This window comes from Triticum dicoccoides, chromosome 6A, assembly GCF_002162155.2.
Source record: "Triticum dicoccoides isolate Atlit2015 ecotype Zavitan chromosome 6A, WEW_v2.0, whole genome shotgun sequence".
Taxonomy (NCBI): domain Eukaryota; kingdom Viridiplantae; phylum Streptophyta; class Magnoliopsida; order Poales; family Poaceae; genus Triticum; species Triticum dicoccoides.
In genome coordinates, this window is record NC_041390.1 from 520,185,398 (window position 1) to 520,210,466 (window position 25,069).

At 46.3% G+C, this 25,069-nt stretch overlaps 3 protein-coding genes and 1 non-coding gene across 4 annotated transcripts; all 4 read left to right on the forward strand.

Moving 5' to 3' along the window:
- The first annotated feature begins 2,604 nt into the window (after nt 1-2,604).
- LOC119317643 (trafficking protein particle complex subunit 11-like) lies at nt 2,605-9,844 on the forward strand. Its single transcript, XM_037592125.1, has 9 exons — nt 2,605-3,134; nt 3,332-3,393; nt 3,613-3,727; nt 3,855-3,978; nt 4,632-4,712; nt 5,106-5,447; nt 5,543-5,706; nt 5,785-6,614; nt 7,937-9,844. The coding sequence occupies exons 1-9, from the start codon at nt 2,788-2,790 to the stop codon at nt 9,400-9,402; spliced, it is 3,531 nt and encodes a 1,176-aa protein (XP_037448022.1). The 5' UTR covers nt 2,605-2,787; the 3' UTR covers nt 9,403-9,844.
- A 398-nt stretch (nt 9,845-10,242) lies between these two features.
- On the forward strand, nt 10,243-12,904 carry LOC119317645 (ribose-phosphate pyrophosphokinase 4-like). Its single transcript, XM_037592127.1, has 6 exons — nt 10,243-10,700; nt 10,799-11,210; nt 11,303-11,371; nt 11,746-11,874; nt 12,271-12,370; nt 12,449-12,904. Exons 1-6 carry the CDS (start codon nt 10,288-10,290, stop codon nt 12,580-12,582), a joined length of 1,257 nt encoding a protein of 418 aa, XP_037448024.1. The 5' UTR covers nt 10,243-10,287; the 3' UTR covers nt 12,583-12,904.
- Nucleotides 12,905-13,986: 1,082 nt separating this feature from the next.
- LOC119317646 (cysteine protease XCP1-like) lies at nt 13,987-16,386 on the forward strand. Its single transcript, XM_037592128.1, has 5 exons — nt 13,987-14,199; nt 14,293-14,795; nt 14,900-15,135; nt 15,260-15,400; nt 15,525-16,386. Exons 2-5 carry the CDS (start codon nt 14,330-14,332, stop codon nt 15,762-15,764), a joined length of 1,083 nt encoding a protein of 360 aa, XP_037448025.1. The 5' UTR covers nt 13,987-14,199; nt 14,293-14,329; the 3' UTR covers nt 15,765-16,386.
- Nucleotides 16,170-16,241, forward strand: TRNAQ-CUG. The gene has a single exon. It is a non-coding gene; the product is annotated as a tRNA-Gln (tRNA).
- Nucleotides 16,387-25,069: the final 8,683 nt, after the last annotated feature.

Below are 25,069 nucleotides of genomic sequence, written 5' to 3' on the forward strand. Positions count from 1 at the left end.
ACTGGAACCCCCGGGGGTTAATGGGCCTTGTTGGGTCCTAGTGGAGAGAGAGAGGGGCCGTTCAGGGCAGGGCCGCGCGCCCCTCCCCTTGAGTCCGAATAGGACAAGGAAGGAGGTGGCGCCCCCTTGCCTTTCCCCTCTCCCACTCCTTCCTTTCCCCTCCTAGTGGGACTAGGAAAGGGGAGTCCTACTCCCACTAGGAGGAGGACTCCTCCTCCTGGCGCGCCCTGCTGGGGCCCGCCAGCTTCCCCCCTTACTTCTTTATATACGGGGGCAGGGGGCACCCCAAGAGACACAAGTTGATCAGTTGATCTTTTAGCCGTGTGCGGTGCCCCCTCCACCATAATCCACCTCGGTCATATCATAGCGGTGCTTAGGCGAAGCACTGCGTTGGTAGCATCATCATCACCGTCATCACGCCGTCGTGCTGACGAAACTCTCCCTCGAAGCTCTGCTAGTTCGAAGTTCGTGGGACGTCACCTAGCTGAACGTGTGCTGAACTCGGAGGTGCCGTACGTTCGGTACTTGGATCGGTCGGATTGTGAAGACGTACGGCTACATCAACCGCGTTCTCATAACGCTTCTGCTTACGGTCTACGAGGGTACGTAGACGGTACTCTCCCCTCTCGTTGTTATGCATCACCATGATCTTGCGTGTGCGTAGGATTTTTTTTGAAATTACTACGTTTCCCAACACACCCACATATCAAATTATCAAAGTAACAAACGTGAATCATATGAGCATGATGAAAACTAACTTGACAGCAATTCTCATGTGTCCTCGGCAACGCTTTGCTTTATATAAGAGTTTGTCCAGGCTTGTACTTTGCTACAAAAAGGATTGGGCCACCTTGCTGCACCTTAGTTACACTTGTTACTTGTTACCCCTTACGAATTATTTTATCATAAAACTATATGTTATCGATAATTTCAATGCTTGAAGAGAATACCTTACTAAAAACCGCTTGTCATTTCCTTCTGCTCCTCGTTGGGTTCGACACTCTTAGTTATGGAAAGGACTACGATAGATCCCCTATAGTTATGGGTCATCACTCATCCACTTGCTAATCTTTTTAAAAGATCCAACTAAGATGAACCAATTGCTAGTGAGTTGAGTGCACTAGAATATCTTTATGAAGTTTTTCTTGAAATTCATGAATCTGAAAGTTGTGTTGAAGTGCTAAAAGAAGAAATTTATGAAGTGATTCACAATAGCTCCTTGAATGGAAAGCATGATTACAATGATGTTACTATAAATTTTATTAATGTCAATTGTGCTAATAATATGCAAAACCTTTAGCTTGGGGATGCTAATTTTGCTATTTCCACTACTTATTGCGATGATCATGATTGGGGTGATAATGCTTCTTATGATCTTGAATTTTTTAAGCCTCATGATGAATATGTTTGCAATAATATTGAAAGTGAGTTTGGAAAAGTGTCAACTCTAGGTAATAATGATCCCACTACTTTGGATAATGATCAATCTTATGAAAATTTTGATAAAAGTGGGCTTGGAGATGTCCTGACTTTATTTGATGATAAATTTACAAGGGGAATATCAGGGTCATGTAAAAAAGCCCACAATCATTCTTGAAGCAGATGCATCATAGGATCTTTGGATTTAGAACATTTTCTTTGGCATGCTCGGGTCTCACAATGACATCAATGTGCTGCAATGATCGCCGTTGTTTGTGAGGTTGACTGGAGGAAAAGTTCCTCCTTGCCACTATACCGTGGCAGACCTGTTTTGCAGTTGTTCGTGGACCTGCACAATAATGGGATCCGGAGACCTTATGGAAGGTGATGACATGTTGTGTGATCATGCACACCATGATCATCGAGAATGAGGGTGACGATGCTGCCACATCTCTGAAATTTGAGAACATGGGTGATCCTATCCAACTTCCAGACCAGAATCCGGTCACATTTGAAGAGTTTATTCAAATGCATCAACAAATTCGGCATCGACTAACTCACGAGCAGCCGAAGGAAGATCTGATTGAGCATCAGTGGGCGGTGAAAGGGCAACAATGTTGGGATGTAATATTTGAATTTTTTTTAATTTGAACTAGTGATGTATGTGGCCATTTTAACGTATGTACCCTTTGTGTGCGGCCATTTGATCGTGCGGACTTAAAAAAAATAAGGAAAGCAGGATGTATGCAGCTATGGTTGGATGCCGTCTCTGTGTCCGCGGACTGCTCCCCCCTGTCCCCGGACGGATGCGGGAGGATTTTTGTGGGCCGCCGTTGGAGATGGCCTAACGAATTATAAGCGATCGAGAGATGATTTTTTTAAACCGGGCCAATCCCCTCTCCATTGCCGAACGAGGGGGGGGGGAGCGAGTTGAACGCATGCACTGTCAGAAAACCCACCGCATTCGCTCACCATCGAAACAGATGCTATGTGATGATGTTAGAGATGCTTTGACATGTTGCATTGCATTGTATTGCTTATATCCAGCCAGAAGATGAAAGGGTCGAATCTGAAGGACAAATAAGAACGTGCCCAAAAACTGCACGAAATCCCCCAAAACTTTACAAAGAAGCACTCAAACTATGCACACTATTACACCTAGCCAAGCCAGACCAGCACCCGTTTGTTTCACTGTTATACTTCCGCGTCCCCCTCGTCCCCGTCCCTCCGAACGCACGGAACAGCCAGCCATCACAGATCCGAGCTCGCGTCCGCCTACCTCGACGACCGCCGCCGCGCGCGGCTCCGGGATCGGAGACCTTTCGCCCGGCAGCCTCGCGGCGACCGCGGGGTGGGGCGGACGCGGTCATGGAGGACTACCCGGAGGAGCTGCGGACGCCGCCGGTGTCGCTGGTGTCCATCGTGGGGTGCCCGGAGATGCACTCCACGATCTCGGCGGCGCTCAGCTCCCAGCAGCCGCCCATGAACACGCTGGCCCTCCCGGACTTCGCCAAGGCCAACATCCTCTCACGCACCGCCAAGAGCCGCGACCCGCTCGCGCCGCCGCAGGCCGCCACGGGGATCCTCAAGAAGGACTGGCTCCTCAAGCACCGGACGCGGGTGCCCGCCGCCGTCGCCGCCATGTTCCGGGCCGATCAGGTCACCGGCGACCCCGCCCAGTGGCTCCAGGCCTGCTCCGATCTCGAGAACCTCAAGTACCTCCTCTTCATCCTTTAGCATTGATCCCAAATCGACACGTGCAGTTTCACATTTATAATTATCAATGTTATAATGCGAATGAGCAATCTTTTCATCTGTCGGGATTAGGAACTTGTTGGACCCTTTGGAACAGTAGCAAGTGTAGTCCATCTTGAAATTACAAATGTCAAATGATTTACTTTTCTTTGCGCAGGTCTATAATCCAGGGAAGACATAGTAAATTGGTGGTGATCCTTGTACAGACTCAAGCTGGTGGTAAGTAACGTCTTGTCCACCCCTAGTGGTCTCTTTTATCTATCGACCATTAGTCAGAACACTGCAGGGCTTGTGCCCTATATACCATGATAATGGAGGACATGTGCCTACTCACAAAGAGGATCCTATACTTGCTTGATATTAGTGGGTCAAACCTCCCATCAGTGACATGCCAATTAGGAAAACGATTTTAAGCAAACACACAATTATATCCTGCAGATGAGCTGGGTGAGGAAGTTATGGTTGCCCTGAGAAAACGTGCGGAGATTGATTCTAAGCACCTGATTGTGTTGGTTGAGAGTGATGAAGCAGAACGGAACGCATCTCTCCTCAAGTTAGTTTCTCAGACATGTTATTTCTCCTCAAGTTGAGAGTGAAAAAGCTTGCACCAGTTTTTATTTATGATAATTTCCTTGAAAGTACATCTCATAATTCATCTGCTGTTCCAACCTTGTTGACAGATTGAGGACTATTTTTGCGGAGCTGTGTTCCACATACTATAAGGAGGAAGGGCGAAGGATAGAAGCCCGCATTGAGAAGAGGAACTTCTCTTCTGTGGAGCTGAGTGTCCGCTACTGCTTCAAGGTAAGGATCCCTGTCTCATCCATTCTAGTGCTATTAATAAGTGTTCCTAAGTACCATTGTAGGCATAGTATTAAAAACCGGACCAGACCGGTCCGACCGAAAAAACCCGGAACAGGCAGCCCTGGCGGTTTTTTGAGCTTCATGGACCGTCCTGCAATCAAACCGCAGAAAATCGGCTGAACCAGACGGTTTTTCTATAAACCGGGGAATAAAACCAGGCAGTTGGACCGGTTGATGGGCGTGAGTGCTAAAATTTTATTGCGTTGCATGGGATTCGAACGCAGGTGCCCTCAAAAGCGAAGCCGAAGTACTAATCTCAGCCCAGTAACCAACCGAGACAGGCTAGCTAGGTGTCAAATTGAAAGAAGTTACATTATTTAACGTTCCTCCCCTATTATATTAGTACGTTCAAATTGTTTTTTTACCTATTGAACCGACAATCGAACTGGTGAACCGGCGGTCTGACCGGCGAAAACCTGAAACGCCAGACTCATGGTTTGATCATCAGTCTGGTTCTTACTTAGATTATGATTGTAGAAGTACTGTAAAGAAAGCCTTTCACTTACACCGACTTGATTGTTAACCAGAACATGTGAATGAATTTTCTACCTTTTTATTTGCATTATTCTGATGTTTCTGATTTCTTACACCAGGTTGCTGTTTATGCGGAGTTTAGACGGGATTGGCCAGAAGCATTGAAGTTCTACGAGGAAGGAGTTCGTGTTTTGCGTGAGGTGTGACCGGCAGTCCTATGCCTTAACTGATATAGCCTTGTCAACAGTCATAATTAAGTAAATCAATGGTTGGCATGCCAAATTATTTTAGAAGTAATTAAGGAAAGAATTAAGAAAAGCACCATTGTGTAAATGTTATTCTCTTTTTTTTAGGGAAGTGTAATGCTATTCTTGATCACTTCATACTAAAAAGAAAGCTGTGCAAGCATCTGATATCCTTATATAGCATTCTGCATTCACTAAAAGTAGTCCAAACAACACTTCGTTCCATCCTCCCTATTTATGTTTATACATTGCCTTCTAAATTTGTTACAGTTTGATTGATCTGCCAGCGTTGCTTATAAAGTTTCTATTAATTTTGACACTTTCCATTGGCAATGCGCTCATATTTAGATGATTGGGACTTCAACAAGGTTGCCTCCAACCCAACGCCTAGTTGAGATAAAAGCAGTCGCCGATCAATTTCACTTTAAGATATCAACATTGCTACTTCATGCTGGGAAGGTCGTAGAAGCAATCACATGGTTCCGTAAACATATCCGAAGCTTTGAGCGTGTTGTTGGATCACCAGAAGTCGCTTTTCTTCATTGGGAATGGTTTAGCAGGCAGTTCCTTGTCTTTGGTGAGCTAATAGAGACAACATCAACAACTGTTCCAGATACAATATCCCCTCGGTTTGGTACTGCTGACAATGCATTGACTGAGTGGGAATTTCAGCCAGCTTACTACTACCAGGTTCAGTTTAAATCTTCTGTACACAGCACTGTAATTGAGAGCCACATTTCTTTTACTGGATCACACTTAATCTATCATACATTTCCTTCTGGCAGTTAGCGGCAAATTACCTCCGAGAGAAGAGGTGTGCTTTAGAGTGTCCTCCGTCAAGGGCAAATCTTACCGGTGATAGCGAAATACCTGACTCAGTAATGTCTTCTGTATATGTTGGCCAGTATGTCCGCCTGTTTGAGGAAGGAGATACCATTTCTGTGCTTCCGTAAGTTTTCTTGATGCCTGTTTTTAATTGATAATACAACTTTAAGATTAATACTTATACTTCACACTGTGATTGCAGCCTTTCTGATACAGAATATACCAGTTATGCTTTGTCAGAAGCTGAAAGGTTTCAAGATTCGTACGAGATAATTGCATTGTTCAGAAAAGCTTATGAATCATTTCTGAGTCTAGGGGCTACGAGAATGGCTTCTTCCTGTAGTGCTGGAATGGCTATAGAATATTATGCAGCTGGGGAATTTGGTAACGCAAAAAAACTTTTTGATGGCGTCGCTGGTCTATACCGTCAGGAGGGCTGGACTACTTTGCTTTGGGAAAACCTGGGTTACTTGAGAGAATGCTCAAAGAAACTTAATTCTCTGGTGAATTTTATCAGCTATTCACTAGAGATGGCTGCACTACCGTTATTCTCTGGCAGTGTACAGGGCAACTCTGAAAATAAAAGTAATGGACCAGCAGGTTGGCCTACCATTTCCAGGAGAGAGGAAATACAGCAAGAAGTTGTCAATATTCTTGAAGGAAAACATACATCCCAAGTTATGGATGATGAATTTAATCTTCAATTGACGGAAGAATCTACTCAACTAGTTATTGATCAAATAAGTCCTCTAAGAATAGTGCTTGTTGCATCTGTTGCTTTTCATGACCAATCTGTAAAACCTGGCTCACCTCTGCTTGTCAGCGTGTCATTGTTGTCTCATCTTCCTTCTCCAGTTGCAATTGATCAATTGGAGGTTCAGTTCAACCAATCTGACTGTAACTTTGTCATGGTTAGTGCACAGGAAAATTCTTCTACGTTGAATTCAGATGTTCATGGCCAAGTTGTCCATTCTACTTCTCTTACATTGTTCAGCAATAAATGGATGCGGTTGACGCATGAAATTAAATCAGGTACTCTCTTAGCAGTTATGCGCTATTTGTTTCATTAAATTTTCATCCATGCTAGGCAGCATTTGATGTTAATTGCCAGAGACCAGAGTACTATCCTATATATAATGTACAAACACAGATGGCGAGATTGGATGCACCGATGCACCACATGAGTTGGAGAAGAAAATCCTAGAAGTTGTCCCATTAATTATGATAGAAGGGGGAACATCTCATGTTGAATTGGAGACAAGGAAAATAATCTAATCCATTTGTTATATGGTACAGTCCAATTATAATAGCTGTGATATTCCTTTGAAAGACTCCATGCTCCAGAGCACACATTGGTTAAGGGATGACTAATTCGCGGTCAAGCACCCTACATGGTCAAGTCTGACAGCTGAGCTATCGTCTTCTCCATCTCCAGTGGTTCTTCCACTGCCGGATCCTCCCGCCTCGTCGTCGAGGAACCACCTCCATCACAGTTTTTCCTCGTTGAGCCGCTGGCCAGCCCGTTGCCCATGCAGTTGTCCCCTGCCGTTTGTGGCCAGCGGCGCTGCCCCTGCCCCATATGTACCAACCGTCAGTCTGCCGCTGCCCAGGCCATCCCTGTAGCCTGGTGCTGGCATTGTCCCATCCCACCACTAAGCTTCGCCCTCGCCTCCGCCAGTGCTGCCGCCTCCTATCTCGTTCCAGCCTTCACCATCATCGGGCAACCGCGGCAACGCCTCCTCTGCCTCAGTCTGCGATGCCACAGCTTGGGCACCGACATCATGGCCTCTTGTGGCAGCACGCTGCCTGGTGGAGAGCAGAGCGGAGGAGAGAGGTGTGGCGGTGCAGTTGTATCGTGGGGATTGGAAGAGATAAGGAGAGAGAAGCACGTGAGGATAGGGGTAGATAAAGGTGTGTGGCAGTTGCAAGTTCCATTGGGTGCGACCGAGGATGTACAATGCATACCTTCACATAACTTGGCAAATAAACAACTGGAACAGTAAATATTAATCAGAAAAAATTGAAAATTGTTGAGGAAACAAACTCTAACCATTAACTTGGGATTTATTAACCATGCGATTGTGTGGGCTAGTTGGCTTGTTGTGACAGAAAAAAAGGGCTTTTCATGATTAGATGATACAAAGAGCACAGCCAATTTTCTGCCATATCCGAAAGTTGATACTGTAGCTGTAGCTTATTATATTTTGACCTGTTCATTTTTCATAATTTATAGCCTGCCTATTTGCTTCTTGGTGTGGGAATATCAAGCTTTCTTCTCCATCTGTTGGTGCTGATATTCTTTTTTCCTACCACGAGTTGTAAAATTGAAGTAATACTATGAGTACTTTCTGCAGGACAAAGTGGAAAGTTGGAATGTTTATCGGTGAAGGCAACAATAAATAAGCACCTTCTGGTTTGCTGCCAGGCTGAAAGTCCTGCTTCAATGGAAGACTTTCCGCTGTGGAAATTTGAGGATCAAGTGGAGACATTGCCTACAAAGGATGCTGCACTTGCCTTTTCCGGGCAGAAATTGATTCAAGTCGAAGAGCCAGACACTCAAGTTGACCTTGTCTTAGATTCTACTGGCCCTGCGCTGGTTGGAGAGTTGTTTGTTGTCCCAGTAACCATATTATCAAAAGGGCACGCAGTTCATTCTGGTGAGCTGAAAATTAATCTCGTCGATGCCAAAGGCGGTGGTCTTCTGATGAGTCCAGGGGAAGCAGACGAATCTGAAAGCCATCACGTTGAACTTCTTGGTGTTTCAACCGCAAGTGGGGATGAAGTGTCGAAGGAAGAAGTTGATAACATTAAAAAGATTCAATATTCATTTGGGGTCGTATCAGTTCCCACGCTAGTTGCGGGTGATTCCTGGTCCTGCAAATTGGAAATTAAATGGCATGGAGCAAAGTCACTCATGCTCTATGTTTCACTTGGCTATTCTCTAGACTCGAGTGAAGATGCATCACTACACAGACTTAACGTGCACAGAAGCTTGCAAGTTGAAGGAAAGATCCCCATGATAGTTGGTCACCAGTTTTTGAGACCATTTAGGCGAGAACCCTTGTTGCTATCTAGGATCAGATCCTCAAGCGGCGACAATAAAAAAGATTCACTTGCTATGAACGAGTCCAATATGCTTATTGTGAGTGCTAGAAATTGCACCGAGGTCCCTTTGCGTTTGCACTCGATAGCCATTGAATCTGATGGTGATGGGAAGCAGCTGTGCCCAGTGGAACAAATCAGCGGACTATCTGATGAATACGCAGTTGTTGCTCCTAGCGCAGAATACAAGGCAATATTTTCAGTCAATCCAAGGGCCAGCAATCCGGACTTTTATTTAGGTGAACTTTGCCTGAACTGGTCAAGAGATTTAGTCCTTGGAGAGAATCAAGATAGGCGTGTTACCATGAAGCAAAGATTACCCGAGGTTCATATCGAGGAGCCGCCGCTTGTTGTGAGCATTGAGTGCCCTCCCTACGCTATCCTCGGGACGCCGTTCACTTTCTATGTGAAGATCCACAATTCAACATCCTTACTCCAGGAAATCAAGTACTCTCTTGTTGATTCCCAGAACTTTGTTTTCTCTGGGGCACACAATCATGCCGCATTCATTCTGCCGAAAACCGAGCATACCGTTAGTCACAAGCTCGTGCCGCTTGGTTCCGGCTCCCAGCAGCTGCCGAGGATAACGGTAACTTCGGTGAGGTACTCTGCTGCATTGACTCCTCCAACCTCGGCCACATCCGTCTTTGTCTATCCCAGCGAGCCCAAATTCAACCTGGAAAAGAGCCACCCCATATCCGATGAATGCGTGAGCTAGATTCTCACAAACCCGGCAATCCACTCCTTATGCCCCCTTGGCTGTTCAAGCAGAGGAATGCCGCTGGAAAGAGAAAGCTATTGGTGATTCAGTCTCACCTCCTTGCTGAACAGGCTTGAAGCGAAAATGCTGTTGTCAGAGTGGTGATCGGCACGGCGCCGAAGTTTTGGCCTTGTTTTGAATATTGGTTTCTGTAGACCTTTTGGATAGACCAGATATGCCTGTAACTTGTGATTATACATTGTTTTTGGCTCAAGGATAGTTGCACACAGTAGACATGGCGCGTTGGTGCTGTATGTAAATTAGGCCCCACCAGGCAAGTGGGGAATAAGTGAGCCCCATATCTCTCAGTAGCAGAAGTTTTTTGTTATCTTCAGGTTCATTGTTTCTGTAGAACTTGTGTTTAACCATACGGACATCTCTGCTGCTACAAACTTTCATACCCAGTGTTGTCCTTAGTTTCTCTTTTCAGCGTAAAAAAAAAGCTTTTTACTCCTATTTTTGTCGCAATTTCCAGTAAAAGAAATGGTGTGATCTCCAGTAATTTTTACTGCCTTTCGACCTCATCTGCAATGCAAAGATTCCTGTGAAATTTGTGCCGGTTTCCAGCAAACCTATTGTTACTAATCAACACCTGAAATGTGAAGTGCTCAGTGCTCTGGGCGAGAAAGAGACGTCGCAACGGCGCCGCGGGGTGGCTGCGTGGTTCACGACGGTCGCCGTCCGGGCGGCGGCGCGCTCCACGCCGGCTCCAGCCATGCCGCCCCAGCCCAAACAATCTCTCTCGCCCATAAAAATCCAGGCGATTTCGTCCATGGAAATCCAAACTCGCCATCATTTTCCCTGCTTCGCTCGCCTAGCATTAAACCCAACCAATCCCATCCCATGCTACCAAGTGCCACGGCGACAAACACGTACTCGTATTGTCCTGGCAGTGGCGCCGCGGCTGGGGGTCTAGGGTTTAGCCGGGCGGCAATAATTGGGAGGCCGAGAGGAGAATCGAATCGATACTCCCGGCCCCGGACGACCTGCTTGGCTGCGCGCGTCTCGATACCACCTACCTCGTCGCCGTCAGAGCCTCTTCCCACGCGCCGCTCCCCTGTCCCCGCGCCCGCCGCAGCCGCTGCCGCCCCCTGCCGGGACGAGATGGAGGTCGCCGCCGCCGCCGCCGCCGTCGCCGTCCCGAGGCACAAGGTGAAGAAGCAGATTAACCTCTTCTACTGCGCCGAGTGCGAGGAGCTCGCCCTCAAGGTCGCCGCCGCCTCCGACGCCATCCAGCTCCAGTCCATCAACTGGAGGTACGCCACGCGCGCCGCCCCCTCCCCCTACCTCCCCTCCTCCTCGATTCTGTTCAACCTCTCTCATCTAACCCCTCCCGACTCCATGGCGCCGCCAGGAACTTCCCGGACGGGTTCCCGAACCTCTTCATCAACAACGCGCACGACATCCGGGGGCAGCACGTGGCCTTCCTCGCCTCCTTCAGCTCGCCGGCGATCATCTTCGAGCAGATCTCCGTCATCTTCGCGCTGCCCAAGCTCTTCATCGCCTCCTTCACGCTCGTGCTGCCCTTCTTCCCCACGGGCACCTTCGAGCGCGTCGAGGAGGAGGGCGACGTCGCCACCGCATTCACGCTCGCGCGCATCCTCTCCATGATCCCCAAGTCGCGCGGCGGGCCCACCAGCGTCGTCATCTACGACATCCACGCGCTCCAGGAGAGGTTCTACTTCGGGGACGACGTCCTGCCCTGCTTCGAGACCGGCATACCACTCCTGCTGCAGCGCCTCAGCCAGCTCCCCGACGCCGACAATGTGCGACCCCAGCCATTTCCTGCTAATTTCCAACTGTGCTGTGAATCCTTGTTGTTGCTGCTGCTGCTTGTCTGACTCCTCGTGTGCTGCAGGTCACCATTGCCTTCCCAGATGATGGGGCGTGGAAGCGCTTCCACAAGTCGTTGGCCAACTTCCCGGTGGTCAGTCTGCTCTTCTGTGCGAATGCTTGGATGTGTCTAATTTTCATGTTCCTTTCTGTTTGTGATAAACAGAGAGATTACGCGGTATTAAGTTTTCAGGCCTCAGATCCTCTGACTTAGGAAGAGAAGTCAGGGGAAGCTACAGTAGCCTGACTTCCCTTCTCTAGATTTTCATAAGCTGCAATTTAACACAACGATTATGTACAGTGATTGTCCACAGTAATTTGTGCATCTACAGTGATTCCTGGGCAGTGTCGGATCTCTAACTTGCCTTCCATATTTTACACAAAGAGGCCACTGTAGCTCCCTGACTTTCCTCTTGCATGTCAGAGGATCCCTCTCCCTTTTGATGATGGAGCTGTTTGACTATATAGGTTGTCTGTGCGAAGGTCCGTGAAGGCGACAAGAGGATAGTCCGGATTAAAGAAGGGAACCCTGAAGGGCGACATGTCGTTATTGTTGATGATTTAGTGCAATCTGGTGGAACTCTTAGAGAGTGCCAGGTAACTATCTCTCATTCTGTTGCAATTGCTGATGGGTACAGTCTTGTGGCATCATTTCTAGTTGTCCAACCGAAATACGTAATGCCCTGTACAATGCAAATTTTACCTGAATCCACATTTCATAGTACTACCAGCAGGCTAAGTCATGTAAAGCTAATAAGTTCAATTCCATTCCTTCGGCAAACCTGGTTATAGCAAGAGTCAGTGGCATGTGAATTTTCACGCTGTGGTCGATTTGGTGTGACATATTTACTTCATGTCATTGTACAGCGAAATAGAAGTAACATATTTCAAGTGCCAATTAAGTATGATGCAGTCTGGACTTTTAGCTGCATATACTGTTACGTTCCCCTTTTTTCCATGAGTATTTATGTTCTGTTCAACTGTGTTCTGCAGAAAGTTCTGGCTGCTCATGGTGCTACAAAAGTTAGCGCCTATGTAACTCATGCTGTGTTCCCCAATCAGTCATATGAACGCTTCATGACTGCTAATTCTGGTAATTGGCGATTCTCCCTTTCCCCTGTTTTTCAGCTATTCAAACTTTGGTTTGCTCATTGTTTTAATTTTATGGCAGCTGGGCCAGGTGACCAGTTTGCTTACTTCTGGATCACGGATTCGTGCCCTCAGACGGTGAAAGCCATCAGCCAACAATCTCCATTTGAGGTGTTGAGCCTTGCTAGCTCGATCGCTGATGCCCTTCAGATATGAACATGGACTGTGAAATGGGCTGCTCCTGAATGTAGAGCTTACATTTCCAGCTCCAGCGAAACAAATAATGTGGAGCTAGTTCGAGTTATCTAATTGTGTCTTGTCTGAAGCTTTCATAAGCAGCCCATGGTTTGATAATAAAACAAGGCATCGGATGTTCACCCGTTTGGTTCTCTGTATTCGCTTCCAATGCTCTAGACTGGTCTAGCGTTTTAATTTCCTGACATGACATGACATGTACGAAGGCTGAAACCTGAGTGTTTGCATTTGATTGAAATTATCTTGAAATTCCAGGTCAGGTTTCAACCTCCTGCTTACTGAATTGCCATCAGATTGCCCTAATAGGGATACATCAGCTGAAACCTGTAGTCTTATTATTTGCTTCCCTTTTCTTCTTGTTGAAAGATAAACCCTTGGGGTGTTATGGTTAGCCGTAATGCGCGGAGTGAGAGCAATGTTTCCAAGGAATCGAAGCAAACACTGTCATTCCTACAGATAAATTATTTAATTCTTCACGATTGGTACTCCTAAACAGATGGCGACTGCAACGTGCGACTAACTAGCAGTAGTAACACACAATGGTCTTCAGGATTGGTACTTCTAAACAGCAGCCAAGCTTGCGTACTGGACACATTGAACTTAGCTGGAGTGCACCACTAGAGCGCACAGATGTCAATTAACTTGCATTATTAGCTTGCAGCTGCATTTTTTGCTGTTGACAGTTGACAGTGCAGGGGAATAACATATGCTGACATGTGAATGTCAAATTGCATGTTTCTGACGGTACGAAAATTTAGCCTGAAAAACTGGGTCTGCATATACACTTCAGATAAAGTCACATGGTACATCCAGGAATTTGAACCTATCTTGCAAAAGATAATTTGAACTTGGTTATCATGTCGAAAAGGCGAAATTCACTCAAATAGGGCGTACAAGCTTAAAGAGAATCTCAAATACAGAGTAGTTGCCCTAGCACCCTTAATGATAAGTGATCCGAGATAAAATAAACGGGAGTGCCAAATCTTAGTCTTAGTCGATGCTTTATTCATGAGATCTTACGTGGAGATCTGTGCAAAATTTTATTTCTTCTTTTTGGAATGTTGTGTCATTTGAATGAGACTTGGTTAAGTCTCAGTCAACTAAGGTCCAGCCACACCCTAAAATAAAAAACTGGTGCCCCTTTTGTCAAGAATGGGCACATTTAGGTCCAAGCCCTTCAAAATTTCACCTGATATTTTCCTATATATTCTGCAAGCCAATGGACATGCGCACCAAACTCGAACATGAAAAAAAAACACATAGCAAGTAGTTTGATACCATCACATTATAGAATGGCATGAGGTACGCCCGTTTGGTGAAGACTTAAGCAGATGAGCAAAAGATACTTGTCCATCCTTGTGAATAACCATTCTGCAGCTAGCTGCTTGGTCCGGCCGAACAAGTTACCTCCAGCCGGTCGGTGCGCAAGGCTGCAAGCATCGGCTACTCACTATTCTAAATTTCCAATGCATATGCTACCTAAACCAAAGATTTAAACATGAGCAAGGAAGAGCATACCTGCAAGGCTACAACTGCATCTTCCTCCTCATAAATCTTCAGCCACAAGGGCCATATCAGGTGAGGTGGGATGAATCGCTTGCTTGCAAGAAACATGCATGGCTAGCTAGCGATTGATCAGTATATATAAAGGTGTCCATTTGTTTCCGGCAGTTCCATGACAAGAAGAAGTGCTGATTAATCCGTCGCCATGGATTCAGAGCTATCAACAGTGTTCTTCCTGCTGATAGTTTTCGCAGCGTGTTGTTGCTCTTCCTCGAGCGCCACCCACCATGACCCCTCGGTCGTCGGGTACTCGCAGGAGGACCTCGCGCTGCCGAGCAGGATCCTCGACCTCTTCAGCTCGTGGTCGGTGAAGCACAGCAGGGTGTACGTGACCCCGAAGGAGAAGGTGCGGAGGTACGAGGTGTTCCGGCAGAACCTGAAGCACATCGTGGAGACCAACAGGAGGAACGGGAGCTACTGGCTGGGCCTGAACCAGTTCGCCGACGTCGCCCACGAGGAGTTCAAGGCCGGCTACCTAGGGCTGAGCGCCGGCGGGCGGCCGCGCGCTCCGACGACGGCGTTCCGGTACGAGGCCGCCGTGGACCTGACCGGGGAGGTGGACTGGAGGAAGAAGGGGGCGGTCACGCCGGTCAAGAACCAGGGGAAATGCGGTAAGGAGACAAGGCGATCTCTGAACATTGCATTGCACGTCCATGACCCACATCAGGATTTCAGTTAGCGCATTGCGCGCCATGTGTGTGAAATTGTGTTGCAGGAAGCTGCTGGGCCTTCTCGACGGTGGCGGCGGTGGAAGGGATAAACCAGATCGTGACGGGCAAGCTGGAGTCGCTGTCGGAGCAGGAGCTGATGGACTGCGACAGCACCTTCGACCACGGCTGCGGAGGGGGCCTCATGGACTTCGCCTACGCCTACATTGTGGGGAACCAGGGGATCCACACCGACGCCGACTACCCCTACCTCATGGAGGAGGGCGACTGCAGGGAGAATCAGGTTGGCACTTGGCACAGGGAACAACAACAAGCTAACGAACTCTTCAGATGAATTTCAGCTGCAAAGGAATTTTGTTACTCTAATCTGATGGACATTGATTACTTTGATCTGATCTCGTACTTAGCCCCACTCCAAGGTCGTCACCATAAGCGGCTACGAGGACGTGCCGGAGAACAGCGAGCTGAGCCTGCTCAAGGCGCTGGCGCACCAGCCCGTCAGCGTGGGCATCGCCGCAGGGAGCAGAGACTTCCAGTTCTACAAAGGGGTAAACAAAATGATCAAGTGTTACCTTATCTACCATGATAATAGAGCAGATGATACAAAATGATCGTGTTATTTACCCTGGTAATTATCTTATCTGTTTTTGTGTGCGCGTGGCTTGGCTGCAGGGGGTGTTTGAAGGAACCTGTGGCACTCAGCTGGACCACGCGCTGACGGCCGTCGGATACGGCTCATCCAACGGCCAGGACTACATCATCATGAAGAACTCGTGGGGCGGGGGCTGGGGCGAGCAAGGCTACTTCAGGATCAAGAGGGGCACCGGGAGGCCCGAGGGCGTCTGCGACATCTACAGGATCGCCTCTTACCCTACCAAGAACAACGGCACGGGCTGGGGGTGGGGGGCCTGATTTTGTCGGCGGCATAAGGTGTCTCTGAAACTCATTCGTTCATAGTTCGTTCCAAGTGCTAGCACGTGGATGCAGCATCCCCCTTTTTTTTCTCTCGAACACGAAGCATCAGCAGTCAAACAAGTTAGTAGTCTGTAAATTATATGGCTCCGGTGAGAAAATCTGGTTGTTCGTCGGCAGTTCAGTTCAGTTGTTGTATTGCTCTTCTATTTTCGGCAAACACAGTGGGGAAAGGGGACGGGGCAATGTCGATTGAGCCTGTCGGATCCAGACATACTCCTACATGTGTGACAGAGACCAACCTCTCGCAACTGGCAAGTCCCGGGCCGTCCAGCGCAGGAGGGGGCGAGTAGAACAAGAATGTAAAGAGAATAAAAAGGCAATTCGTCTTAACTAATCACCAAAGGTCCTATGGTCTAGTGGTTAGGACATTGGACTCTGAATCCAGTAACCCGAGTTCAAGTCTCGATAGGACCTTGTTTTTTTTGTTTTTTGCATACGACTACTTGCATGGTAATTGCTGAGGTATTGAGCCGAGCAGCCCAAGACATAGGTACCGCAAAAAATATGTTACTTTTTGTCATGAATTGAAGAGAATTACAAAAATACGAGCACATCGATCATCTTCGGGTCATCCTGGACTGGAGCCTAGACATAGCTCGCATGCTACAACGTTTCTTAGAGTGATGCAGAAGGAGATATGAAAGGAGCAGCTTGCATTTGTAACTCATTTTTGTGGCATCTATACAATTTGACGGACATACTACGATTTCCCAATCACTGCCAAGTTATCAAGGGAACGAGTCTAGTCTTTATCACATGCATAATTTCTTTTCTTCTGTTTGGTATTAGGCTTCGATTATTGGCACCGCTTTATCAAGTGGATAGAAATAGTGACAGATGTTGTTAACACGGTGGCTTCAGACTACTTGATGTACTACTTTGTAAGATCTTTATGAATAATTAATAAAATAGATGCATGCATATCCCACATGCAGAGGCCGGGGGTCATCCTCCTTCTTGAAAAAAATGATTCATTTTCTTTCTTTGAGAGAAATTTTCGATCTATTCACAATCAATCATGGCAGTACGAAAACACTAGATGTAATAAAAATTAAAGCAGATCCATGGACCACTTAGCAGCGATTACAAGCATTGGAGCGAGTTAAAGGCGCGTCACCGTTATCGCCCCTATCTAACCGGAGCTGGGCAGATTGTTGTTGTAGACAGCCGGAAAGTCCTCGTGCTAAAACCTTAAAGGACCGGCGCACCATATCAACAAGCATCACCGATGAAGAGTGTCATAGATCAGAAGGATCAAACCTATAACCACACGAGCGAAGACGAACAAAAACCGAGTTCAAATAGATCCTTCGAAGACCAGTAACGACTGATGGCTATTCTCATGTACCACTCATCCCCTTTGGCAACAAGTTGTATGTCACTATTGGTTTCGTGAACTTTATTATGACCTTTTCCAATGCTACAAATATACCAGGTGAAGCTCCATAGGACACCCCTTGTCGTTCTGTGAACCTAATTCTTAGACCCTCGGTATCGCCCCTCTTCCCTTTCTCGACATCATCTCTTCTTGGCGTTGTGGATGATCTTAACGGTGGATTATCGTACATGCCTCTTGAGGTCACAACATTTCCATCCTCTCCCATATTTTAACTCTTCAAGCCACCTCCCTAAACTGAACTTCTCCATTTTTGTTGGTGACCTACATTTTCAAGCACCTAGTCATTCCCCTAAAAATTACTACCCAAACAAACAATTCACAAACTTTGCCCATTCAAACATGATTTTCATCAGTGGTGCATAATTATACATCACCCACAAATTGAACTAAGCAATGCTTAATTAAAATAAACTACAACTTAATTACTTTAAATTATGACTTAATGGTTTTGGTAGAGCACATCATCTAGAAGTGCCCTAAGTATTGCACATCTAAGCCTTATGTCACTGATTTTACGCGGAGATTTGTGTGTGTATTTTTTTTTATGTTTGATTGAGTCACTTGTATGTGCAATAGGTAGGGCACATCTAGATGTGCTCTAGACATACCCATGATGTAATTAACCTAAGACGATCTACTTCTTGTCATCAGAGGAGATGACGATGGGCTAGGCCCCTTGCTGGGTCCCAACGCCTTGGCATCATGGGTGCCCTTTGGCGCACCCTTGTTAACGTAGGAAGAGGAGTCAACATCGAGGTAGGCATAGAACTCTGCCCACTCTTGTTGCTTGGTCTTGTATGCAGTTTGGATGTCAGCAGCGTGCGGCTTCGATGAAGCCCTTGGTGGCAAAGTGCTCCTTAAGGGTCTGGGCACCGACATAGATAACGACAACCACATCCTTGTCCGCGCATTCCCGCGATGAGTTGCACCTCAACGACGATGTGCGCCTTGAGCTCCGTCTCCACTCCATCTCTAGTGCACGGTCATCCTCTTCCCACGTCTGGGGCTTAGAGGTAGCAGGATGTCGTCATATTAGTGCCTCTGTCTCATTGCCATCCAACCCATAGTCGGAGGAGGGTCTCGACAACGGGAGGAACATAATGGGGCGCAACGCGGACACGACATATGATGGCAAGGATGTGCTAACGGTATAGTACTCCATGCGTCACCACGGAACCATCGATTGTGGATGGCCTTTGCAACGAAGAACTCTGCAACGCACCATGGCAACGAGATTGGTGGATGGCTGAAACGCCCTCGATGCGGCTATATCTCCCACGAGTCGAAGCACGACTTAGAGGCATAACCGCATTGAAAGCAATGTCGCAATTGAGGTAATCTTCACACAATCCATGTAATACATAAGGGAAAGAGATACATAGTTGGCTTACAATCGCCACTTCACACAATACATGAATAAAGCATTACAACAACCAGATACAATCAATGTCCGACTATGGAACCCAAAATAAAAGAAGACTACCCCAAATGCTACACAGATCCCCGATCGTCCCGACTGGGCTCCACTACTGATCAACTGAAAACGGAATAACACAAAGGACAAGATCTTCATCGAGCTCCTCCTGAGCTTGGTTGCGTCACCTGCTCGGTAACATCGGCACTTGCAAACTGGTTTTAGAAGTATCTGTGAGTCACGGGGACTCAGCAATCTCGCACCCACGCGATCAAGACTATTTAAGCTTATGGTAGGGTAAAGGTATGAGGTGGAGCTGCAGCAAGCGACTAGCATATATGGTGGCTAACATATTCGCAAAAGAGAGCGAGAAGAGAAGGCAAAGCACGATCGAGAAACTATGATCAAGAAGTGATCCTAGAACAACCTACGTCAAACATAACTCCAACACCGTGTTCACTTCCCGGACTCTACCAAGAAGAGACCATCACGGTTACACACGCGGGTGTTGCATTTTAATTAAGGTTAACTTCAGGTTTTCTACAACCGGACATTAACAAATTCCCATCTGCCCATAACCGCGGGCACGGCTTTCAAAAGTTCAAATCCCTGCAGGGGTGTCCCAACTTAGCCCATCACAAGCTCTCACGGTCAACGAAGGATATTCCTTCTAGCGGGAAGACCCGATCAGACTCGGAATCCCGGTTACAAGACATTTCGACAAGGTAAAACTAAACCAGCAACACCGCTCGAATGTGCCGACAAATCCCGATAGGAGCTGCACATATCTCTTTCTCAGGGCACACTCAGATTGTCTTAGGTACGGGTAGGCCAGCCCAGAGTTGCCCCTAGTGGCCACCGGCAGCTGACAGGTGGACCAACACTCAGAGGAGCACTGGCCCGGGGGGTTAAAATAATGATGACCCTTGAGTCTGCAGAACCCAAGGGAAAGAAAAGGCTAGGTGGCAAATGGTAAAACCAATGTTGGGCATTGCTGGAAGAGTTTTACTCAAGGTGAACTGTCAAGGGGTTCCCATTATTACCCAACCGCGTAAGGAACGCACAATCCGGGAACATAACACCGATATGACGGAAACTAGGGCGACAAGAGTGGAACAAAACACCAGGCATACGGCCGAGCCTTCCACCATTTACCAAGTATATAGATGCATTAATTAAATAAGATAAATTGTGATATCCCAACAAGTAAATATGTTCAACAAGCAACAACATCTCCATGTTCCAACAAGGAACAAACTTCAATCTTCACCTGCAACTAACAACGCTATAAGAGGGGCTGAGCAAAGCGGTAACATAGCCAAACAACGGTTTGCTAGGACAAGGTGGGTTAGAGGCTTGGTTCACAATATGGGAGGCATGATAAGCAAGTGGTAGGTATTGCAGCATAGGCATAGCAAAAGAGCGAGCATCTAGCAAGCAAAGATAGAAGTGATTTCGAGAGTATGGTCATCTTGCCTGAAATTCTACAAGGAAGAAGAACGCGTCCATGAAGAAGACAAACGGACGTAGTTGAACGAATTCTCACAAACGCGACATTACCGGAATACCGAGAAGAAGCAACACCGGAAAAAAGCAAGCAACATAGTAAACAACCAACACATCAACATGGCACGATGCGCAAACAAGTATGATGCATGTCCGGTTTAATGAATCATGGCATGGCAAAGTGCACAAACAATCCTACAAATTAAGTGGAGCTCATTATGCAACTCCGTTGCATATTGACGAAACACCACATTTGGTTATTTAGTTCAATCTCGTTTATATACTCAACAATATTAAATGTTGTTAAACATGGCAAGAGAGTGAAGCAAATGAAAACTACCTATCTAGACAAGTTTAAATGAGGCCGGAAGCAACGAACAACAATTCCGGTAAATCCCCATATGTATATATTAGGTTTGGTACTGATCTGTCCTAAACACAATTTTAGAGTTATTAAACATGCAAAGTAAAGCCATCATGATAAACTAGGCATTTTTCCACCCCAATTACATATAAAGTTTATGAAATTCCGAGTTACGGTTATTTAGTTATGAAATAAAGCATTTTAGCATGGCATATGGACAAAAAATACACAAACAACATTTTAAACATGGATAAAAGTTGCATATTATGAAACTAGACAAAATTCTAGGCATTTTACATATATGAAATGTTTTATTTAGATGCATGGATATTTGGTTATTAGCATCTTAAAGAAGTGGCATTTCCTGTAAATATGTATGCACTGAAAAATGCTAAAATCACAGAGCAGAAAAAAAATACATACACGGCCGAGAAGCAAAACAGTGCAGCGACCCAAGTGGCTGTGGAAAGGGGTGTGTGCGGATAGAGAGGATGACGACTGGGGTCCCACTGTCATAGAGGTAACAAAGGCAAAAATTGAGGGGGCTAAATGTCCCTCATGGGGTTCGAACCCGGGTCTCCCTGGCAGAAGTCTGTGGCCTGATCCACCGCGCTACTGTTGTGTGTTTGGCTTACATGCAGATAAACGTCATAAGACCACCAAGAAAGGCGGACCTTGGCCCTCCATGGTGACACGGAGATCGCCGACGACGATGGCGAGCAAAGCAGCGACGGTTGAGGCTAGAGAGCGGCGACGGGGGTGCGGATCTTGGTGAGGTTGCGATGCATGCAGGGGCTCGCGTGAGGCCGGACTAGCTGGACATGGCTACAACCATGGTTGCCGGCTGGTTCAGAGAAGATGCGCGTGGGCGCGTGCGCAAGCGAGGAGCAGAGAAAACAAGGGAGCCTCCGGCGCATGCGAGCGGGACGGCGAAGGAGCTTGTCGGAGGAAACTCCAGCGACCAAAAGCTACGGCTGAGGTGCGCAAATGAACCGCAACGGGGACCCGAACTCCCGCATGTCTCGCACAGCACCAAGTGACGATGGAGGCGTCGCCGGCGTTGAGGAAACAGAGGCGGCGAGGCCATACTTGAACTCGAAGAAACACAGGTCGAAGTGGCACGAATCTAAGCTGGATGAGCCCTACGCGACAAGCGGAACCTACTACGTCAGGCTCGAGACGGAAAGAGGCTGGACTCCTTGCCCGTGACGAGGTCCGACAGAGTCGAGCTCGGGAATCACATGGAACACGTGTAACAGGATGCAATCGAGGGGAAACAATGACTGGGAAGGTGCGCATGCTCACCACGAACACGCTCGGGTGCTCGGCTCGACGAGAGATGGACGGAGGGATGACGGGGCTCGCTGAACTTGGCGCTACTCTGGACCATGAAGAAGATGAAGCGGAGGAAGATGACGTCGTGGAGGCCTCGAGGGAGTCGATCGCGTCGGCCTTGGGTTCTTCCAGCTCCTGGCCTTGATTGAAGACGAAGAAGACGACGTAGGCGAGCCGACCAGGAGCGAAGACAATGGCGGAGGAGGGCTATGGCCGCGGCGGAGCCATGGAACTGCTCCGGGAGCTCTCTGGTGGAAGAGGCGACGGCTATGTTGGGTGGCTCACCTGCGGCGGCGGCGGAGGGAGGAGAGGGAAAGAAGGGAAACCCTAGGGGCGAAGCGTTGGCTTTATAGGGGAAGCGTGGGCACCATGGTGGCCACGGTGGCCTTGTGCGTGCTACCTCCCTCTTTTACTGTGAGAAGGAGAGCAATCGAGAGGAGGAAGAAAAGGTGAGGGGAGAGAGGTTGACAGGCGGGCCCAGGGTAAAAAATATGCTATGTGGAGGTGGAATTACGAGAGTGGGAGGTGGTTGGCGGGCTGGGCTGGCCTGGTGTACTGCTTCTGCCTCTTTCTTTTCTTTTCCATTTCTTTAGACAGAAATACAAAAAGGAAAGAGCAAGGGAAAAGGAGTGGAGCTAGAGAAATATAAAAAAATATTCTCATGATCCTGAAAATGTGCTTTATTTAACAAAATTGGTTTGGAGATTTTTAAAGGAAGTAAAAATAATTCAAGTTTGAATTAAATTCAAACTTGAACCATTTTAAACCCTAACCAAAACAATTCCAATAGAGATGAAATTTGACAGAGAGGCTAGGTACATGGTGTTAGAATATTGGGGAAAAGATGAACATCAAAAGAGAAGAGAAAATGGCACTTGCAGAAATGGAAGAAAGGAAAGGAAGGAGGAGTGATGGTGCAAGAACCACACATGGAGCATGCAACAATACAACATGCATGAATATGACAATGCACATGATGATATGATATGCAATGCATGACACGCAAGCAATGACAAGGCAACAACAGCGAATAACTAAAGGACACCTGGCACATCGGTCTCGGGGCGTTACAACACTCCACCACTACGAGAGGATCTCGTCCCGAGATCTAGAATGGCACCGGAGGGACAACGGAAGAGAAAGAGAAGAGGTAAGACTAAGTTGCTCCTTTGACAAACGAGTGAAACCAAAGAACCTTGCCAGGTTGAACAAATTTGAGAAAAATAAAAATACAAGGAAGGTGAACAAAGTCGAAAACACTCCGTTAGAAAAGAGGGACAAAGAACATTGCGAAAACCTTGAGGTTGAAGGGAAAGATATATATTGAAACTACTCCGGTTAAAAGGATAAGCATGAAAAAATCATGATCTTCACAATTCGAGATGATGACTGAAAAGAGCAACATCACAAAGCCTCCGGAAGAAATGAAAGAACGGAATGGGATGGACGGAGAGGAACAAGATCTTGAGAGAGCATGCTTACAACAAATGCTGGAATGGAGTTGTTGGATTATCAACAACGAAAAAAATAAGCTTGATATGGTCTTATGGAATACATCTTAAATTATGAGGTGACAACTTGCCACTCACGGGAAAAGAATTGGATTGATATGAGCAAATTGACGAGAAAGTATATCGCACCGGAAAGGAAAAATGAAGAAATTGGATCATTTATAAGCACCATAAATAGCCACAATCCTTAGGGAAAGCTTTAGGTGAAATATAACCCAAGATAACTCCAATGGCAAAATTGATGGATTTAAAATATCTTATTCTTAACAACATGTGAATCATGGAACATGAACTCAAATTATCAAGAATGACATAATACCACCTCTATTGATACGGAAGAAAGAATTGCACTCCGGATTGCAAGATGAAGAATACTTGATCTCCTTAGAAAAGAATCTCGATGAAAACTTCGAGAAGGGATAAAATCCTTGATGAACCATCATGTAGAACCTTCATGAAGAACTCCGGTAACAAAAGAATGATCAAACGAAATGAAGGATGAAAAGAATAAGGTTGAAGCCTTGCAATGATTTAGATGGAGCTTCACGACGATATAATGCAGAAAAACTTGGAACTCCGGAAAAGAAAAGATGAAACAGCTGAAATCAAGAATTTTGATGAACCTCCAGAATAAGGAATTAAATCACTTGGATGAAACAATAGTAAGAATTACATTATGCTTATCCTTCACCAATTCAAATTGATGGCAAGCAATGGATTTGACATACTACTTATCCTCGTAGAAAGATTAAGATAGATATCGCGCCAACTTGGAAAGATATTGAACGAACCACCGGAAGGGTTTGGAAGAACGAATGAATTGATGTGATAACCAAGGAAAAGATCTTAAACGAACCACCGGATTAATTGGAAATGAACAAAGAAAAGATAGAGAAACACCAGGAAGAATTAGAAAATGAACAAAGATGCTTGAGAGGATTTAGATACATGAGAACAAAGAGATCACGAGCCGATTAAAGCTCACTTGAACGAAGCACCGGTAAAATTGGAGAATGATAGCTGAAAGCTGAGTATGAATAAGTCTTCTTAAATGATGGGCTTCGGGGAAAAGAAATGGAAAACAACTCATGAAATGCTCCGGATGGGTGAAAAGAATTCTCACAATCGAAAAATAATTATGAGAGGATGGCAACAAGCTAGAATCACGAACTTTGAAGAGAGTGGAGCAAGATATGGAGAAAATTCTTCTTCGGTCTTCAAAATCTGAGAATTACGACGAGAAACACCACCATGAATCGTTTAGACACTCCGGAAGAATCAAAACGAATAGGTTGAGCCAACGATGAAAAGAATTCGGTAGATCTTGGAGAAAACATAAGACTTATGATAATTCATTCTTACGTCAAACTTCGAAAAGAAATTTGAGGATAGCTCCGGAAAAAATAAGAAAAGTCAGGTAAGATCCTGGGAAAAGACCTGTGGGTTAGGGCCCACTCAAAAGATACACCGTTGAACGATTACTTGAAAAGAGAGATTGCACCGGTTGAATTAAAAAGGCTTAAATGATATAACATCCTCAAAAGAGTTTGAGCGAAAGCAGAGTGGTAACATGAATCTTCGAAATATCTTGAGCACTCCGGAACAATTGAATAGCGAGAAATGAATAAATATGAGTAGCACCGTCAAGAGAAGGTATTTGAAATGAGGAAAGGGGATATAATCGACAAATCTTGACTTGAATCCACCGGAGAA

Coding starts and splice junctions, on each gene's coding strand:
- LOC119317645 (XM_037592127.1), top strand. CDS start 10,288: ATGCTACCAAGTGCCACGGCGACAAACACGTACTCGTATTGTCCTGGC. Junction 11,875..12,270: donor GAACTCTTAGAGAGTGCCAG/GTAACTATCTCT, acceptor TGTGTTCTGCAG/AAAGTTCTGGCTGCTCATGG. Junction 12,371..12,448: donor CTTCATGACTGCTAATTCTG/GTAATTGGCGAT, acceptor ATTTTATGGCAG/CTGGGCCAGGTGACCAGTTT.
- LOC119317643 (XM_037592125.1), top strand. CDS start 2,788: ATGGAGGACTACCCGGAGGAGCTGCGGACGCCGCCGGTGTCGCTGGTG. Junction 3,728..3,854: donor CGGAACGCATCTCTCCTCAA/GTTAGTTTCTCA, acceptor CCTTGTTGACAG/ATTGAGGACTATTTTTGCGG. Junction 3,979..4,631: donor GTGTCCGCTACTGCTTCAAG/GTAAGGATCCCT, acceptor TTCTTACACCAG/GTTGCTGTTTATGCGGAGTT.
- LOC119317646 (XM_037592128.1), top strand. CDS start 14,330: ATGGATTCAGAGCTATCAACAGTGTTCTTCCTGCTGATAGTTTTCGCA. Junction 14,796..14,899: donor CAAGAACCAGGGGAAATGCG/GTAAGGAGACAA, acceptor ATTGTGTTGCAG/GAAGCTGCTGGGCCTTCTCG. Junction 15,136..15,259: donor GCGACTGCAGGGAGAATCAG/GTTGGCACTTGG, acceptor TCTCGTACTTAG/CCCCACTCCAAGGTCGTCAC.